A 20431-nucleotide genomic window follows, 5' to 3' on the forward strand; every position below is an offset into this window, starting at 1 on the left:
TGCTTAGTGACAATCTTCTGCCAATGGAGTTAATTTCTTTTGTTCCTTCAGCAGCAACCTTTCCATAGAAGTTTGTTAATCCAAAGTCCACTTTCTGCATACAGAGCATTCAAATGTACTCACCAGGCAAAGCAGAACTGCTCCTGGCCCTCCAGGGCAGAGCAACATGTTGTGGCTCCTTATGGCCACTAAGTATTTCAGATTCGGGTTTTCTACTTCAGATCAAGTTCCAATGAGAGGTACCCACCTATAAAAACTTATTACACGCCTACTACAGAATCAGACATTACAGCAAAACCACAGAAGTTAAATTTATTCACCAGACCAGACTCCAACTCATCACATATTTAATGGAGGAAGAAACAATGGATGCCACAGCCTTTGCTGCTCTTTATCTCTTATCAGCATAAGATCTTTCTCTGGAGAGAAAGAGGCAAGCATGCACACTCTTAAAATGTATGCAAACTGAATAACACTGTTCAGACGTCCAGGTCTTATATATATCAGAGCAAACTGGACACTTAAGAGCCTGCTGACTTTCAGTAAGACCCAGACTCTAACATTACCTGCATTCCTTTGTAGGTGAAGATTTATTTACTGGTCCACTTCAGCCGTGGGACCTGAAAATTAATCCCATCTTGGCTTTGGCAAGTGCAATGCAATTTACAAATTCCACCTTCCTGCCAACGACCACTTTTTTCTTTCTTATCCCCTCAGCATAACCTGCCTCACATCACAACAACCGGATGTCCTGACACTACCGAGCTCAAGACCTTTAACAGTGACTGCAGCTGTGCCAAGGAGAAAGCTTGGAGAGGCATCCTCCAACAGTGCCACACAGCCAAGTGATCTATGTAACAACTGAGCAAGCTAGTGCAAATGACTGAGCACAGTGCAGCACTTCCATCACCCTTGCAAGCAGCAGTGCAGCACTTGGGTGCGTTTAACCACTGCTGCAGTCCTCAGCAAATGAGAGCTACCAGGACTAAGGCAACCTTTAGCTCTTAATTTTATAAGAAGGAAACAGAGCTCAGAGCACTTCTGTGCAAATGGTTATCAGATCACTTTTTAGAGGGAGCATGCACGTTAAGTATGTGACATCCAGGTCTTGTATCACACTCCCTTTACCATAGCACCTGAGAGTGCTGAAAGACAAACACATCCTCCTGGCAGAAAGGAAGCAAGTCCTGCAATCCCTTCAGCGGGCAGTTAACTTGATTTTACATTTCCAAAAAGCTTTAGACAATATTCCTTATTGGAGACTCAAATCATTCCAGTGATGTTAAACATTTTATTAAAAAAGCCTTTTGGGAATCAAGCCTTACTCCAAGTCACACACTGGGAACTCAAAGAATCGTAAGGCCAAACAGCTGACAGAACATAGCTGCTCTGAATTTGCATGGTCATAGGACAGCATGAAGAAAACACTATCATAGTTCCCGCCATCTCTCCCACTCCTCCATCATCTGTACTTGGACCTCTCTTTGTCTTTTGATTTCTTAGGACTTCTGCTTCTGTCTCTCTTTTTATCCCAGTCCCTTGTTCGGACATCTTCTCTGTATTTGTCTTTGTGTTTGCTGTAACTTCTCTCTTGAGATCGGCTGCGGCTCCGATGCCTGTCTTTCTTCTCACCCTTTATCTTCTCTCTACAGCGTTCTCCTTCGTGTTTTCGGTCAGAATCCTGTTAAAGGAATTATATAAATAAAAAAAAAGTTATAGGCAAAAGTGGAAAAGAGTACAAAGGCATGAGAAGAACTTGAAAGAGACAAGGACGGTTGGTTCCCTAACTGTGTGACTATCTGAGACGGATTCGCACATACACAGACCTGCTTTGTGCTCACAACAGTAACACTCACCATACTGTTTGGTTAAAACCTAAAGCACATTTACAAACAAGCACACTTTCTTTATTTAAAAGAACAGTGGAAACTCTCCTCCAAGCAGGCTACTACCCAGAAATACAGCCATTGGGACGATCCCCAGAGCAAACTCCTATGAGCAAACACTGCCTTCGGGATGATGCAGATAGTGCTGAAATACTACAGCTGCAATAAGAAATACAAAACCCCAGAACCAATACACACACAAATAACTGTAATTTGATCTTTATCTGCATAACCAAAAATTTCTGCTGCTGCTGAATACAGTAATCTCACTGGTAGTGAAATGCTTATTCCACATCCTTACTGCTGACTTCTATTTCAGTACAGATTTTAAAATCTGAAGCCAAAAAAAGAGTGTTGCTTCCTGTTACTTATAAGAGGTTTGCCTATCCAAAGCGAACATCAGAGTGAGGCTGCTGGCCCAGCTAGAGGCAGAACTCCTCATTTACAAGGGAAAAGGCTAGTGAAGACTTGAACGTAATGACAAATAGCCTGCCTTGAATGTCATAAAAAAGGGCAACTGCTGAAAGGATTTAAAAAAGTCACATGAGAACGAAGCCAGACAAGTACAATGATCTTCACAAAAGCATTTAAGGCAAAGGTGTACAGGGTGTGTCTGAAGCTGAGACTGCCATGAAAAGTTTGGCATGGATGGTAGAATATACCACCACAGCCTGAAGAAACAGTATAGCAATTTGAATTAACAGGATTAATTGCATCTTAGTCCTCAGACAAATCAGTTATATTTCCCCTTAACTAAGATTTTACCTTTTTCAAGTCTTTGGCATAGAAAAACATCCCATTTCCAAAACATTATGTTACTAGAAGTAATGACAGTATTTGAAACTGAATCCTTTATGCACTATCCAAGTTAGAAAATGGCTGTTTTCCTGCTGAAAGCAGATTACTACTCAGAAAGAGATTTTTTTTCTTACTGCTGAAGTCCAGATTTCCCGAGGAAGGTTCACTGCCACTGATCAGCCAACAAATGAGAAATGATTCAGTACTGTATTGGTGAACACATGAGGGAGGAGACATTACAAGAGGGGAAGAAACTTATCTGGAAGTCACATCTAACTCTGCCAGAAGTAGTAATGGGCCAAACAATTCTTGAATGTAAACCATTGTGAAATACCAGGACTACTAGTGCAGAATAAAAATATGCCATTTCTACAAACATAAAGCGCAATACCTGAAGGTTAAAAAGATCAAACAAATAGAGATGGGCTTTTCAGTAAGGAGATTTTGATCAAACCCAATCAAACACTGTCCAATAAATGGTAAAAGCAGGAGATTAGAATCAGAAAGATCAAAATATTTTTGCTAAAATGTCAAGCTGCAGAAATCTGAAATTCAGAAAGACTATGTCAAACAGAAATCCACTGGATGTGCTATACTTCTCCACAGATCCAGAAAACTGCTAAGGGTAACAAAGTCATAACGTGGATCTCAAGCAGAAGCAACCAAGATACTCTGTCAATTCCTATTCTCAAACCCACGCGCTGATGCAGCCTCTTGTTCCAGTCTCACATCCTGTTGCCTACTGAAAGCAGCCACAAGACCCTACCTCTTCAGCCCTCTGAAATCAAATCAAATAGCACAAGGTTCAAAAATATCTTCTTAACATTCAACTCCGAGGCTCAAGATGCAGGAAGCTGGTGTCAAACTAAGAAAAGGGATGAGTCAAAATACACTAAAGAGAAAGAAAAGTAAGAACAGAAAAACAACTCAACATCACGGAAACTATTCAGAAAATAAAGTCCCTTTTCTTCAGTCATAGCTGGAGCTGGTAGCACAAACTTCAATTTCAGTTGCCAGAACTTTCTATTATTGGACTCTGCTCTCTGTTATTTAAAATCTCTGCCAAGGGCTCAGAACAGAAGTCTGTATGTGATGCACGATCATTGTGATCTCTGGCAATTGACCTTGCCAGGTTAACTGTTATTTTGCTTTAAAGTTCTTACCTCAAATATATCTCCTATTTCTAAAACAGGAGTAAGAGAAAACTGCATGCTTATACTAAACATGCTACCATTGATCCAAAAAGATCCATACTGTTGCTTTGTGCTGGCCTCAGACACTGCCACAAGAACACATCTCCCTCCTTGCTTCTTGTATGAGTTCCCCAGATTAAGACTTAGTTATAAACTAATATATATAGCATATTCCAAGCATCATTTGTCAGCTAAGCTGCCAACAAAGTTTACCTGGAAAGGGTCACATTCAAATCACTCACAGATATACTGTGTGGAACTAAGTACACACTACTCGTTTGAACGAGAGCAGGCATGTCCAACCTGCAGCTCCCTGCACCATCTTAGCAGCAGCTCTTCCCTCCATAGCACCAATGAACACCACTGTGCTATTAACCCTGACTGGGCAGGATCCTGGGCACAGGGTGCAGCACAGCGCCAGAGCTAGCAAAAGTGATGGCAAATAAGTGATTGCATGTTGACACGATTCCTAAACATGGCCCTGTAAGCAGTGAAAAATATGCAGATGTGCTTTCTGCTTTGTTAAAGGAATTTTGAGAATTCAAATTCAATATTGCTGAAAAATCATCAATTTTTTTTGTCTATTTGCAGCTACATTTTAAGTCAGCATAAATACATTAGCTGCCAACTCTCAAATGGAATGTATTGAGTAGCAATTAAAACTCTGATCATGTCTCTTTACCAGACTTTTATAAGTGCTCTCTTACCAGAGAGAAATACCCCTCACTTCACAGTCAGGTCTTATTCACGTAATTTTTGGTAGCGTGCAGGTTTGTGAACAACTATTTTGAAGGATGAAGTACAGGAAGAGTAAAATTTGGCCAAAAATCTCTGATGAGCAACTTGAGAGCTCACTAAGAACTACAACCAACGCCACTGAAACTGACTGGTGTGTTAGTCTCACAATAACAGCTCACACATCCCACCAGTTTTGCTGCTCTCTTCTGTATATGTTCTAATAAAAATACTATTAAAATAAGTTTTGTTACTTTATATGCATTAACTGTATATATATATATATTTTTTACAACAGCTGCTCTTAAAGTAATGCCTCCTATTTTATGGTGTTGGTTCACAACGTCGGAGGTGTATGCCAGTAGGGGCTGAACCTTCCCACCAATGTTCCAATATATATGAAGCAAAGGTGTGTCACTGAATGCCTCCATGTGGAAGAAATGATACTCAGGGACACTCACCAACACTTACTGAATGTTTGTAGAGACTAAACAATGAATGTGAGCACAGTGAGACAGTGGGTGATGCATTTCAGCAGTGACAACAGTAACAGTGGGTCACCTCTACTGGTAAAGACTGTTACAGCCCCAGCATGCAGGCTCTTGTTCATCACTGGTGAAAATGCAAAGTCAATGGTAGTGACTACGTGGAAAAGCAGTGTTTTGTAGCTGGGAATTTGCTCTATCACTGTTATTATGCTCTTTGCATTCGTTGTTTCCACTGAAATAAACAGGAGGCACTACTTCTGGAGCAACCTACATACATGTGGACCAAGAGAATTCCTCTTCACTCAGTGCATCCCAAGTGAGCCAAAAGGTCAGACACTCATGGACTGCATGATCTCCAAAAGTCTCTTCCAACTAGTTATTCTACTCCATCCTACTCAGTACATACACACCGTAGAGTACACACTAAGATGGCATTCAAGTACAGAAGCAGACAGAGCCTCTTAGGATAAACTGGAATTCACAGCTCCAAGAATTTATATTGCTTGTTGTTGCAGAATAGGAGAACACCTCCACCTGTGATTCTGGTCATAAGAAAGCTGACCTATTTACATTTGAGCACGTAAAGGTGAAAGAAAGAGGAAAGCAGCAGGAAAGAAGATGATACGCAAATTTAGTAGCAGTATGCTACAGGCACAAATCAGAACAGGAGGTGATTCAACTGAAAACAAATAAAAAAACCATCAACAACAGAGAAACAGGAGAAATCGGTCAAGTGGTTGACAAATACACTTTTCCCAAATCCATGAATCCCTGTCTCCACATTGCTACATCACAAAATCTATTGTGAATGTGTCTTACAGTCCGCTCTTAAATACATTTAAAATTCTAATGCTGACATTACTTGTATCAGCTGTACAATCTGAATGATTTTAACATGTTCTCTGCTGGTAACACACGACCAGCCAGTTCCACGTGTATTTTCTGAACCATCAAGTGCAGCTCTTACATCCAAAAATATCTGTTGCAAGAATGTTAAAAACATACTGTCAATCAGCCAAAAACACTGAAGGAACTCTGAAAGGATATGAGGGCAGACCCCCTGCGTATGCTCTATGATCCAGACTTATCTGAACAGATCCTTCCCTCCAAACAAAGGATCCCAGTCCAGCTAGTACACAAGCAGCAATTAGAAGACTGGTATCACGAATCAGCAGTAAACCACAAGAGTGGCAATGAAAAGTGACAAAACACTGACAGTGTTTGTGAGAAAAGTTATTTTTAGTATCACAGCAAGAAGTGATGCAACAACAGAACCACGTATGCTCTTTGTACACAGCACTTAAAGCAGTACTCAAAACACACGCCAGGATGATTCTATTTACTGTAGCTGGAACCTTATCACTTTCTGCAAAGTTGCTTGAAGACAGCTTGGTTCCCACTCAAAACTTGCCTTGTTAAAATATTGGATGCTCATCTTTCCTGCTTAGCTTACCTCACCTCTCCCAAATGCTGACATTTCCAGAGTAGTTAACCCTCCACTCAATGACTGCAGGCATTCAGATCCCATGAAACATCAACATCTTGACTACCTCAGGTGCACAGAAATGTGAAAATACTGACTGCAGGGGCTGCAGTGGGATGAACGAACAGCACAAGCACTGCCTTCTGACAGCCTCCCCAGCAGCCTGTCTTATAGCACAATCTGAATCCAAGCAAACAGGCATGCAGATTTTATGCAAACACTTCCAAAACAATTAAAAATAAATAAATAAGTAGACAATGCAAAGAGACCGTGTTTCTCATTCCACATGGGAGAAAGCCAACACACAAAGTTTTGGCAAGAATACCAGAAACAGTTTGCAGTCATGAAATTTCATGAACTTCTGGTTTATGACTGGAAATATGTGAACAGCAGGCTCAAAGTACTGAAGATCTTCCACTTTATGAGAGGCTACACTGCCTCTTCGGGATGCTTTGGCAAAAGGCCACTCAGATAAGCCTCACTTCCAAAGTCCAGAAGCTTCCTTCACAATCAGATACTGACACTGGCCTTCTGTACATTTACAGTTGCTGTACTTTGTGGGACTTCGCACACATGGTCCTCACAGTTGAAAATCAGAAGACTTCTTCCTGTCTTTTCTTACTAGAGCAACAAACTGGTATAAAGCTAAATCATAAACTCAAGAAACCTAAGTACCTTGTATTTTTTGGTCCTCTTGTCATCCTCTTCGTCTTCGGAGTGATAGTGCTTTTTCTTCTTTTGTTTTTTAGCCAAGTGTGACTGACTTGTTTGAGACTCATCTTCTTCATCTAGCACAAGGTCATACTTGGCACTGATGGTGCAGGTTAAGAACAGATTTGCTAATATATAAGAACAGATAAGTTCATAAAGGAAACAAACTCCAGCTTACCAGGCAGGGGTTTACCAAGACATACAGGTATTGAAAAATTCAACTGTTCTAAAACAAGGGGATCTTATCCTGACAAAGTATGGCCAAGTCTCAATTTTTTTTTATTTTTTTTTTTTTCTATCTGTGATCTCTGAACAAGTTACAGTTTTCTGCCTTCTGTTTCCACCACAAGGAAAGCAGGATCGCAAAACATCATTGAGTTTCTACTGTTCTTTCATTCTGGATACAGCAGATACCAGGAGGAACTACCAAAAACTCAGTTATTGCCACTCTATGGCTTTAAATAGGAAACAATATTTACTTGAATAAAACATGAAAGGGAAACAGCACATTCTGATTTCATTAAATTCACATAAGTAATCACATGAAAAAGGCAGAATGTTTAATTCTATCTCAAACATGAGATGGTTATATGAAGTAGAAGCAAAAACACCCACTTGGCAAGCTTTAACAATATGGTATCTTTCCCAGTCTGCTTTCATAAGCTCTTCTTGGCAAAAAAATACCTCTGATGAAAAAGGATACTCCTGCTTCGGTTTCACCTTCTCTTTTAAGGCAAATTTTGAAGATTTGTCACGTTCCTTCTCATACTCTTTGAAATCATCCTTGGTATAATGCCCACCTGTTGGCAGAAAAAAATCAGTTGGCAGAACTAGAAAAAAAATTACCCAGGAGTCACACCTATCACTGCGTCCCATTTATGAGTTTGAGGGCTTGTCCTCTGCAGAGATTCATAGTTCCAGAAACAGTACTGACATTTGGACGATAGAGCAGAGTATGTAGGACAAGTTATTACTCCATGCATCTCATGCTTGCAGATCTCATTAAAAAGCATATGGCTTTCTCCTCAGTCATGTTCAGTGGAGATGAAACATGAACACTATCACAAAGCAGGATTTAAAAACTGCTTGAAAACCTTTGACAAGATCAGCTAGTCCACCTGTCCACCCATTACCACTGCCACCACAAGCAAACCATACCTCATAGCTCCTCATCCTGACGCCTCTCGAACACTTCCAGGGACGGCAACTCCACCACCACCTCCCTGGGGAGGGACCTATGTCACACTACTTAACATTCTGTTAACAACAGACTATGCTCATTATTAAATGACTTTCTACTCTTGAGGTGCACAAGGGAATTCACAAGCTATCCGTTATCTAAAAAGTATCTCGACTTGATTTAAGAGGGATATCCCAGATCACACTCTGTCCATTTGCTTAGCAATAGCAGCTCACAGACCAAGGTACTATTTTACAGCAACGTGCTGCCATCTCCCGGTCATACCTGAAACAGCGCGACTGAGTGGCTACGTGAGAAACAGCAGTCAAGGGGGAAGGATGGTACTTTGCCTAGGTCATTCTACGAGTACCAGATAAGCCCAACAAGATGATAGTACAGTTAGCTTTCCAATATTTAGAACAATTTAGATCTACGTTGCCCCACATAAAGAAAAAACTCCACGTAATTCAGTTAATACAGGTTAATGCAAGCTGTACAATAAGGTTGGCTTACAGAAGGTGAAGAGGGGATAACGGTGGTCTGAATATTTGCTTTTTGTCCTTTACCTTCAAGCATCCTACAGTGAACAATGAAAAGTACCCACAAAGTAACAACATACTACTATGTTGCTAGTGAGTACTTCCAAAAGCATCCCTGGGAAAGTCTGAGATGAGGAACTCACGTTTTACTGGCAAAAAAAATCTACCACATAAAGGACAATCTCAGGTAACAATTTTTTGTTTCTGATGCACCCTCTTAATAAAGCAATAAACTCTTCCACTCTTCCTTATGGAACAAGTGAAGAGAAGAGCTAGAAACTCTGTTGCTCTGCATTCCCCAGCTGCAAGGAAATCCACATCCCCATGGTGGGATGATTTAAGCTCTTAACAATTGCTTCTCCTCACGTAACTATAGCTCAGAAGTCACAGCTTATTAAATTAGGAGAGCCAAAGAATCTCACAGGTACCTACCTTTCCCTTTCCACTTAATCTTTGCAACGGACTGGCTAAAATCCACATGTATTCGTCTGTCATCTATCAGCACGTTGTCCATTTTGAAATAGGCTTTCTCACAGTCTTCCTCCTGACATTAACATTTCCAGAAAATGTAGACTCGTGACTATTTCGTAAGAGTATTCATTGAAGAGCTCAAGCACAAACTCAACTGCTTACTGGTATACATTTTCCAAAGAACATTCCACACAGTATTTTTCTAAAATTGCCCAAACCACAGCAGTTTTTGCATTGTGCCATTTCAAAAGAAGTTCTATACGATGAAGAAAACTCCTATCCATAACACTGTAAGAGCAGCACACTGACAAAGCTAACACAATTAGAAAGCCCTAGTGTGCTCTGAGAAATAAAGGGCCCTAGTCCAAACGTGCTGGCTTCAAGACATGCTAAGCACATACTGGCACTGCTAGGCTGAATCAAGACTTCGGCCTGCTTTAGGACATACAATTTCTGTAACTGAGTCACTAAGAGAAAATGTTAGCTACCCCACACTTGAAGATCTTACTCTTCTTTAATGGAAGTATACTGAAAATGAACTTTCATAATCAAAATCTACATGCAGCATAATTAAAAACCATACCTTTTCAAACTCAATGAAAGCATAACAAAGAGATTCGCCAGTCTTCCAATCTCGAATCACTTCACAGCTGAAAAATTGACATGAAATTAAAACGTCAGTGCTTCTGGAGCAAGAAATGTAGCAAGCATTGATTAAAAGAAAGAGTAACAGTTGAAACATAACAGAAAAACAAACAGACCTAAAAAGCATTGTAACAGTTGATTCTGAGACCCCTGAGGTGGTAGTGTTTCTGCACAGAGAAAGCGCATGTGACATTAATCAATGAAGTAACTATTACATTTAACTCACAAGTCCTTAACTTGAAGTGCAAGATAAGGATGACATGTAGAGCTAGGGATGAAATTCTGATGAAATTATTTTTCAACAGTACTGCTGGTGAATTCACATTTCACTAATAAAAGAAAATACACCTCACACTCTGATTTTAGAAAGGAAAAGGAAAATTTAAATAGATCTTGTGATCAATTTCTCTTCTTAACAAGCAGCTCAATAACAGCCACCTTATCAGGAAGTTCACTGGGCAAAAATAAGAAGCTTAAACTACTGGATTAGGAAACCCAAAATGGGAATAATTACAGTGTTGCATAAGGATTGCCAAACTCTTACAGATAATGTGAGAATTCTGGTCACAATATTTGCAACAGGCAATGAGTACAGTAAATGGGATATCAGGGTGAGACCTGAATGTGCTTCATCTGCACTGAGCAACTAACACACTAGGATTTAACATACAACCCATAAGATGGTCAAGTTAAAAAAATAAATAAATAAAAGGGAGAAAAGACTATTCAGACAAGCTATATGAATTCTTTGCAGCAGCCATTAATTAAGAAAGTGTCCTTCTAGTGATACCTGCACCCTCTGCTTCCTTAAAGTGCCTGTATACTAATGTGTGCAGCATGGGAAATAAACAGGAAGCACGGGGGGCAGTCTGTGATTCTGTGAAAGCAGGACTTGTGCTTCTCTTTGTGGATTATTCAGAGGATCTATCTGAAAGTGGAAGGACTGCAGAAGTTTATTAAACAAACTGACAGGAAAAAAAAAGTAAGAAATCACTAGGACAGCCAGGAATTATGCTCCAGTTGTAAGGATGGCAATGTAATGCCAATTTCACACATACACCCTACACAGCCTGGTGAAGGATGTGGCAGTCTGTGGGTCTGTGTGCCTGCTGCCAGTCCTGCACAAACCAGTAGAAAATGAACACAAGACTTGATTAGTGAGCATGTGAATAAATAGGACCTACAGGAGACCATCTCAATACACCAAACTGAAGTTCTTTAAAAGGGGAATGTGCCTATGTGTGACAGTGATCTACTTTTGAAATACCCCTGGAAATTCTAATACATTTCTGCAACAAAGGGTTTGGGGGAAACTAAACAATAACAGCATACAAGACCATTGTATTGGTAAGCATGTGCATAGTCATCTCTCCTAGAGAAAGCAAGGTCACTCATGGAGTTTGCTGATAATATTAAATAGTTAATGAGGGAGAGGGTGGGGAACTGGGGAAAGTACCATATTTGTCTCACTTGCTCCTGTACTTCCCCTAGGTGCTCACTTAGAGCTACTGTGGGGACAGAATACTCAGCTGGTCAGATGTGACTTTGTATCACCATCCTGGTGCTCATACAGAGGATAAATTACTAGACACACCAGAATAACTACTCAACAGCTAAACCTAAATAAGATTGATGGGTATCACGTTCAGTTCAAGAAAGCCTTCTGTTTTACATTGTAATAATCACCTTTTAATTGGACCAAATCGTGAAAATATTATCTCTAGGTCTTCATCTGTGGTCACAGGATTCAGTTTACAAACAAACAGCACATTTTCTGGTGGCTTGACTTCTGCATCTGGTAAGTCTCCCACCTGTGGGGTTCAGAAATAGACTTTCATCAATTCTGTCTATAAATTTTAGTCCATTCTATCTTAATAAGGATGAGAAGCTAAAATCACAAAACCTCGTTCAGAAAGACAGAAGGAAGCCAGCACTCATGCCTGCTCAGAGGCAACACTTGCTTACAACGTACACAACTTTGATGTATGCAACCTCTGGTCAAAATCCTCACATCAAAACCAGCAATTTAAGTTCCAGAGGAAAATACAATCACAACACCTCTCGCTGAATTGCAGCACTTCTTTATAAAACCTGAATCAAAGACTCGTGATATTTAAACAATTTATCTCTGTCTTTTACTTCATATGCTAATAAAAAGGTACATCGTTAGATAAGCAAAATAACACAAGTACGGAATAGATTTCAGCAAATAACTTATGCACATGACAGTGCCTAGATTACTGTTTTGACAAAGGTACAAAGAAACAAACAGCTGTAGGCTTGTAGGTTTGTTTTTTTACACCAGTGAAACTAACAGCACACTACATACTTTATCTCTTCAGCTTATAGAGCATTGCTCTCTACTGCCTACTACCCAGCAACACTTTTTTTAAACAACTTTATCCAGAAATCAGACCAGTAGCCCAGTGCTGATGCAAAACAAGAGCACACTGCTGCAGACCTTCTGCAACACTGTGGCTAACATTAAATTTCAGATCATGCCACAGAAGGAAGACAGCCATTACACATAAGATTAATGTAAACTCAGTGTCTCCACTGTTGAGAGTTTATTTCAAGTTCGCTCAGCTCTTCCCTGTGCATGCTAAACCTTGTTTGGGATTAAAGACATTCAGCAGCACATTATACATTTTAAGCTTTAAAACTGGATGCATTTCTAACAAGTTTTTATAAGGCCTCCTCCTGGTCTTGAAATGACATAGCACTGGTTTTATCAGAAAACCACTTCCTACATGACACGAAGATCAAGCACTCATGCTTACTTCTTTTCATTGTACCACAGATGTGTAATAGCACAGACTCTGAGCCATGACATCATATCAGCAATTTCAAGACAAACAGTACACATCTTTCTAGACATCATACAACAAGCACATGCATATACAGATATACAGAAACAGAAATAACACCAGAAAGGTAAACACAAAGCAATGCTCACCATTTCCAGAAGAATGGCACGAGTCTTTGCCTCTTTTTCTGCCTGAACTTCTTCTATTTCATCTGCAGACCGTCCTTTCATGTCATCAATTTCTTCATCTGCTCCTATTCTTCCACTCTGAAAAAATTAAAGATAAAACTATTTAAACTCCTGGCCAAAAATTCTCAATTTCCACATCTTACTTGTATTTCTTTCCCCCTCACCCCAAGACAAGACAAATGCTCCAGTGACGTATCTGCAGAACTGGTCTTTCCTTCTGTTCTCTCTACTCAGATTAAAAAAGAAAAGATGCTATCCTCATAAGCTTCAGGCACCATAAACTATATATGAACTTCAAGGTCCAATATGAATCGAACAGTTTGGTCTTCTAAATTCTTTTATGACCCCATCTCACATTCAACAACTCAGCATAACTATCAATTCATGCCTAATCTAGACAATTCCTGCCAGAAATGAAAATAACCAACACCACAGATGTCTGCTGTGTCTAACATGACCATATTATTAAATATCAAGTACTGTGACAACAACAACAAAAATACTTCTGCACATGTACCGTCAGGAAGATTTGAAGCATAAGGTTTTTTCCTTGTCGACATCTCCAGAGCACTGCTGTTCTTAATAATACTTCTACATCAAAAGCAGTATCTTCTGTCATGCTACAGGCTGGGGGAAACCAAGCTTTCAAATTTCTGCCAAGTTTGGCAGTGAGATATAAAGCTCCTTACTCTGTTCAGCAGATCTGAGGGTACGTTCAAGATCAAGCAGAGTACAGATGTACTATAAAAGCCTAATTTCAGTCATGCAGTTATGTATCTATTGAGCTTAAAGACAAAAAATATTCTCTCTAGTTAATCTACTCATTCTATGGAAACAGTTGTTCCAAGCAGAGAGATAACATCACTTAGTCACAGCATGCAGCTATGAAAGCTGCTAAGTTATGAAAAACTACAACAAAATTTCTAGCACGTTCCTTCTGTCTAAGCAACACTAAGTATACTTGCAGATGTAACTCAAAAGAATGACCAAGAATGCTTACACTAAAGAGGTATTTTGCTGAGACAAAAGAGAACCAATAACAAAGAATTTCATATTAAAAAAAAATGTAATATTTGTGTTCTACCAGAAGAGCATACAAAAACAAAAAGTAACACCTCAATGTTGTGCTTAAATAGCTTTTAATCAGAAATATGAAATATGGCTTTCCAAACTTATTCCACCACAGGACCACTAGTCACTCAAATCACTTCTTTTTATCATTTTCTTGAAAGGTTAAACAGACATTTGATTAAACGCAGCAATACCCCTAAATAGAAGTCAAGCATTTGATGTATCAGAACTCAAGAGCATCTCTTATCTTCCCATGCTAAAGAATGTACAAAGTATTAAAGATACAGGTTTTGACAAAGTCTGTGCAGATGACTAACAGGGATCTATTTATTTAATTCCTTCTTCCAACTGCTCATCTCAACAAGAAGCCATGACAAAGACTCACATCTAGCTGCTCCTTAGTAGGCTCTGGTGAGCGATCGGGAATAGGCAAGTCAGGTGGGTCATCAAATGGATCATCCAGAATTACTGTATGATTTATCCTAACAGAAAGCAACATCAAGATCAGTATCAGTCACAAGCAAATAAAAATATCTTTACCCAAATTAAAAAAAACAACTAAACCCAAGAAAAACAGCCCTGGTGATTCCTAGCTATAACCCAAAAAGTCAAGCAAAGTATATGCTTCTAAGTACTAGAAATGATGCTTCTGTAAAGGCAACACAGATGCACATTTTCTTATTTTACTAGCTGTTTGTTTTCTTATAGAGCTATTTCCAGACTAACACATAGACTGGCAAAGTCTAATATCAAGCAATGCTTCACTGTTTTGCTGCCATCTAATTCCTCATACTAAACAAAGAATTCACAGTTAAAAGAATCAAAAGGAACCAAACTGTTTAGAGCGACCACCAATTATTCTGGTCTCCATCAGCAGTTTAGTGTCAGACAGCATTCTCATCCCTGTTCTGCACGTTCACAGAGGTCTACAACAACTCTACATAAAATGTAAATTCCATATGAGAACACACACCTACAGATTTATGGCTCATGACTCATAGTATTTATTATGGAAGTCTGTCATGAGTTACTAAGTTCCTTTTAGAAGAAATTCCTATTAAGACACAATTAAAGCACTTTACCAATAATCCAACGATAAAAGAGCATTTTAGATACTACATACAAGTCAGTTTACATTGCTGTATTGATTTAGTTTCCAAAAAGATAAATTTGTTACATTCTAACATATTCCTCAAGAAGTGAAGTTAAATGCAATGACACCTGATATCTTGATATGGGATAAAATCCTTGTCCACGAAGGTTTCATTAATTGTCTTCAATACATCCATGCCTTCAGTCACTTCTCCAAATACTGTATGCACACCATCGAGATAATCTAGGTTTTCCCCTGTTGTAATAAGAAACTGCAAAAGATAAAAAAATCATCCACAGTAAGATTTTCTTCCCTGGAATTTATCTTTCCCTACAAAAAAGCCACAGTACTTCTGTGGGAACTGCATTTACTGTCATGTGCCTGCACACATGCCAGCAGACTGCATTCTTGAATGTAAACACACATTACACTATTTCTTCCTAAAAGACTACACTTTATTTTTCTTTTTTTAACTTACAATGCATACAACCAGGAAAATTAACTCCATAGATTACAACAAGCTCTAGGTGGAATAAAACTGTGGAGCTTTCATTAAGTTGCTCTTTGATCATATAAATAAACATTTTTCAATTCAAACATATGGGTATTTCATGTGAGGCATTTTAACCAACTGAAGTGACAAAGCATCCAAAATAATCATTCAGCAATAGTAACATTACAGGAGATCAGGACTTTAAATGAACCTGCACCAAAAGCATCGTGCAGATGAAATGGAAAAAACATCACTTTCTAAAACTGTTTTACAATAGTTTTGGTGAGGATATTATATTAACGCATGCTTGAATATAATCATACATAAAAATTCTGAATTCAGTTTCCAAACTCAGATGGAACATTTAACTACAAGGCTTTTTCCTGTCCACTCTATAGATCAGATAAATCATATAACGTTATTAACAACAGTAAATAAGCAGAATTGAAAGAAAAAAAAATAGAGGATTAAATTCTAATATTTATAAAGTCTTTCTAGGATGGGATTTGAATCTGAACATTTCACCTCTTTCTTCTCAGTAATCAGACAGCTATTGGCACCTGGAACACAACAAAAAACACTCATCTATGTCCCTTTTTGTACAGACCTTTCGACTATATTATGCCCCCTCCCTGGAGGTGCTCAAGATCAGGCTGGATGGGGTTCTGAGCAGCCTGGTCTAGAAGGAGGTGTCCCTGCCTATAGCAGGGGGTTGGAACTAGGTGATCTTAAAGGTCCCTTCCAACCCAAAGTATTCCATGACTCTGTGATTCTATGATAAGATGATGCTGTTGAGATGACACCATTGTTGTTAATACTGCAAATTCAAGGGATTTTCATTTTTGTTACTTAGAGGCCTCCCAGCTGTGCATGCTGACCTGTGATCCGTGCAGATCGCTGCCATTGTTCACCATGGACACCGTTCCCTTTTTCTTGTGCTTAATTCTCGGCACTTTTTCTGCCTCAAAAAATCTAGCTTGATCACCATACAGTTTACTGAAAATATATAACAAACATGTTAATAAACATCTTACAAGGCAAATGAATTTTTAAAAGTGAGATATACAAACGTTGTAAAACAGTAAATACAACTTTTGTTTATTAATTCATTTTAACATTGGCCTTTGTACCAGGGGAGATTTAGACTGGACATTAGGAAATAATTCTTCTCCAAGAGAGCGGTCAGGCACTGGGACGGGGCTGCCCAGGGAGGTGCTGGAGTCACCAACCTTGGAAGCGTTCAAGAAATGTTTTAGATTCCGAACTGACATGGTTTAGTGAGTGATACTGGTGGCAGGTGGATGGTCAGACTGGATGATCTTGGAAGTCTCTTCCAACCTTTGTGATTCTATGATTCTACCAATAAAACCAGAGTTTACACTGTATCTGTGCACATCTTCTTGTGGACGTGTACACTTATATAATCTACTTTATATTACAGAAAACAGATTATTTTTTCTGAAGCCCTTCACAGACATTTATGCGGAGGCTTTTTATATGGTTTTAATGCAGCATGTAACACTGTTCTAGGACATGAAGGGAATGCATATGTTGAAGAGGTTTCCATCAATAATAAAAAAAAAGCTTATACTATTAAACCATAACGTTTTATGCTTCAAACTTCTCTTCCATGACCAACAGAAAGCCACTAAATCGGCACGCACGCTCAGTTCATCACACATACAGAATGGTACACAGTAACTTAACATACACAGGACACAGAAAATCATTAGAATGTTTTTAGATTTAAGTCCATTTCTGATTTTTGCCTCTCTCCGTAGTTGACAGAGAGCTGATCAATATACACACTTGTTCAAATGTAAGGAATAATGTTCTCTCTAAACTTATTTTGCCAAACAGCTAAAGTAATGCTTGGAACTTGTGCCTGCAGCAGAGGATTGGAGCTCCACAATCTTTAATGCCCCTCAGAATCTAAGACATCCTATGACTCTATGATGAAACATACAGAACACATACACTTTGCTAGGTTCCACCACAGCTACGTGAATTTCTTCAGCCTTTATATTCATGACCACTAACATTTTTAACAAGGAAACTGAATTCTCAGTACACATTCAGCATGATTAAAATGAACTCAGGTAAGTTTTCAGGACAGCAGGATTGCTTAGGGTGTAAGAACGCATAAAGGAAATGAATCACAGCCTCTGTATTCTCCTTCTGCTCAATTAAATATATTCTGGTACATAAAAACATACATATGGAAACAAACTGCTAATGATTGTGCCTTTTACAGAGCATCTAGCCATGGTACTCATCTTACAGAACCAAACCTAGTTATCTGCTCATGTGGAAGTGAATAGAAATTTATATACAGCTTGTTATAACTTTGCTTCTAAGGTCAGAGATAGAATGTTGCCCATAAAACACTTCTGAATGGTCAAAGGCAGTGTAGGAACTAAAAAGGTATTCAGCTATAATACCCAAAGAAGCTTACGCATCAACATTTTTACTTCCAAACAACAGTTCTGCCCCAAAAGAGCTGAAAACAATCCAAGTGTGACCCTTTGCTCCCACATGACTTCTCTACTAATTACCAGATGTTTTACTTACCAAAATATAGATTCACCTCCACGGCCAGTTCCCATGGGGTCACCTGTCTGTATGATAAAGTCTCTCTGTCACAAAGCAGAATAGATGCTGTCATGTTTGTGAATTCAGACACAGAAATGCATCAGAATCTGAGAATACTCACCTGTACATTATAAATAAGACAGTAGTTGTAGTACTTGATCTTGCAGAGCTTCAGGAAATTCAGGCAAGCTGCAAGAAATGATGCTCACATTTAGTAAAGAAAGCCCTGGGTATAATAAGAACAGATATAATAGATTTATGACTCAGTGTGTACAAAGCTGCTTTTGGGGCAGGTGTGTGAAGACTTGGCAGCGCAGGGCTTACAAGCACTGCCAGAGAAGCTGTAAGGTCCCCTTAACAGAGCTGCATATGCAGGAACCTACTTCCCCTCCCCAGCTCATCCAGAGCAGGCAGGAAAGAAGCCCACTGCTGCTTTTCAACGCCAAACACTGTCACTGAACAACATTTTGAGTGGGTACTACATGCGTAAACACATAAAGAGACAAACAAACTTTCCAGCAGCATATTTGAAGGACCCACAGCTACCACAGAACATCTCATGGACCCATTTCCAGCACGGAGGCCCCAAAGCCCGGGCTGAGCGCGCTGGAGGAAGCCAACAACGCCGGGCAGCGCCGAGGGAACCAAACGGCGGCTCCGCGGGGCGCCCAGCACGGCGCTGCACCAGCCCGGTCTCCCAGCCCGGCCCGCCATGCCCCTACCGCGAGGCCGCTCCTCCGTGTACAGGTCTATCACCAGGTCCCCCAGCGTGGTTTCCAGCAGCACAGCCATGGCCGCCTCCTGCTCCCAATGCCCGTTCCGGCTCTGCCCGCCGCGGGTGCGCCCCCTGCCGGCGCGGAGGAGACGTTACGCCGGCCCCGAGCCAGCGCTGCCGGTGCGCGGCCTTGTGATGCTGGACTGACGGAAGGCTGCTTTTGAGCCACCCCGCACGGCACTTAGTGACAGAAGCACGAGCGCAAATGACGTCGGCTTCACCCAGGCCCGTGTGCTGGTGTAGCTATTTACCTGTAGCTTTGAGAGCTCACGCTTTGCCCTTCAGTAAGGAAGCACCTACAGCTGTGCCAGAGAGGCTCAGAGCCGTCATTAGGAAAATACTTATTGTGAGAGTTGTCAAACCCCACAACAGGCTTCCCAGACTGTGCTTGGTGCCCCACAGCTGACTGAGGTCAGCTTGGACAGTGCCCTCTGCTCAGCCCTGAGGTGGTCAGGCAGCTGGAAAAGATGCCTCTGAAGGTCCCTTCCTACTGAGCTTGTGAAAAACTGGAGAGAAAAATACTAATAATAGTGATAATTATTCAGTTATCACTAGGAGCTAGGAACATTACCGTTTACATTAAAGAACAGGAGGTGCAAAAAACTGGGAGAAAGGGGAAAAAATTAAGGGGAAAAAAATAAACAACACAAGAAAACACAGTAAGGAGATATTCATTGACATTCAAAAAGTGACAGGTGTTCTGCTCCATCTCAGTGAGCTGCTGAGTTCCTTGAGGTGAGCAGCCCAACCTTTGCTGAAGCATTCTGCAGTCAGCAAGCCTTCAGTCCTTGTATTTGTATATGCTATGAAACCATCAAGTATTATTTATCCTGTACATGCTTTACGCATTTTAATAATCACCCTCATACTACAGAACACAGGATCCACCAGGCTCTTTGAGATGGAAGCCCCAATCTGATTTACTAATGGAGTGAGACACCTAGTTAGGAACACACTTGATATATAGGCCTCCTCCCACCACAGCATGCAAATGGCTGCAAGTACCAACAAGAGCTGCATTCTTGGAGCTGCCCTCCTGTCCCCACTCCTACATCACTCAGCAAAACGTCTGGCTGGGGAGCTGACACGCCGTGGGGATTTTTGCTGCATGAGACTGAACAGAAAACAGATCCTTTGCCTATTTGCTTTACTAGACAAAACATAACAGATTCAAAGAAGCAAGCTAAAATCTAGGACAGATCTAAGAGAAACTGAGTGATGTTGAAGAGAGGCTGTGGAAATGATGACATCAGTGTTTCTGTTCCTTCATCCATTGCTGACTT

General features: G+C 40.1%; 2 protein-coding genes across 2 annotated transcripts in view; one reads left to right on the forward strand and one right to left on the reverse strand.

Annotated features, from left to right (window-relative positions):
- Positions 1-20431, forward strand: part of PLEKHG1 (pleckstrin homology and RhoGEF domain containing G1) — a 521486-nt gene that overhangs the window by 15564 nt on the left and 485491 nt on the right. The window lies entirely within an intron of this gene.
- On the reverse strand, positions 1272-19184 carry PPIL4 (peptidylprolyl isomerase like 4). The gene is made up of 13 exons (XM_065732187.1): positions 19096-19184; positions 18495-18562; positions 18353-18417; positions 16660-16777; positions 15417-15559; positions 14581-14677; positions 13086-13202; positions 11816-11940; positions 10068-10134; positions 9446-9557; positions 7998-8094; positions 7259-7394; positions 1272-1681 (listed from the first exon to the last, which is right to left on the reverse strand). The coding sequence occupies exons 1-13, from the start codon at positions 19163-19165 to the stop codon at positions 1463-1465; spliced, it is 1434 nt and encodes a 477-aa protein (XP_065588259.1). The 5' UTR covers positions 19166-19184; the 3' UTR covers positions 1272-1462.

This window comes from Cyrtonyx montezumae, unplaced genomic scaffold, assembly GCF_038088225.1.
Source record: "Cyrtonyx montezumae isolate F1298 unplaced genomic scaffold, pur_monq_1.0 scaffold_0, whole genome shotgun sequence".
Classification (NCBI taxonomy): Eukaryota; Metazoa; Chordata; class Aves; order Galliformes; family Odontophoridae; genus Cyrtonyx; species Cyrtonyx montezumae.

Excerpts from the sequence above, each read along its gene's own strand:
- PPIL4 (XM_065732187.1), bottom strand. The coding sequence starts at position 19,165 with ATGGCTGTGCTGCTGGAAACCACGCTGGGGGACCTGGTGATAGACCTG. Across the intron at positions 15,560-16,659 it reads GCGATCTGCACGGATCACAG|TTTCTTATTACAACAGGGGA; the intron begins GTCAGCATGCAC and ends TATCTTTTGCAG. Across the intron at positions 8,095-9,445 it reads GATTAAGTGGAAAGGGAAAG|GTGGGCATTATACCAAGGAT; the intron begins GTAGGTACCTGT and ends TTCTGCCAACAG.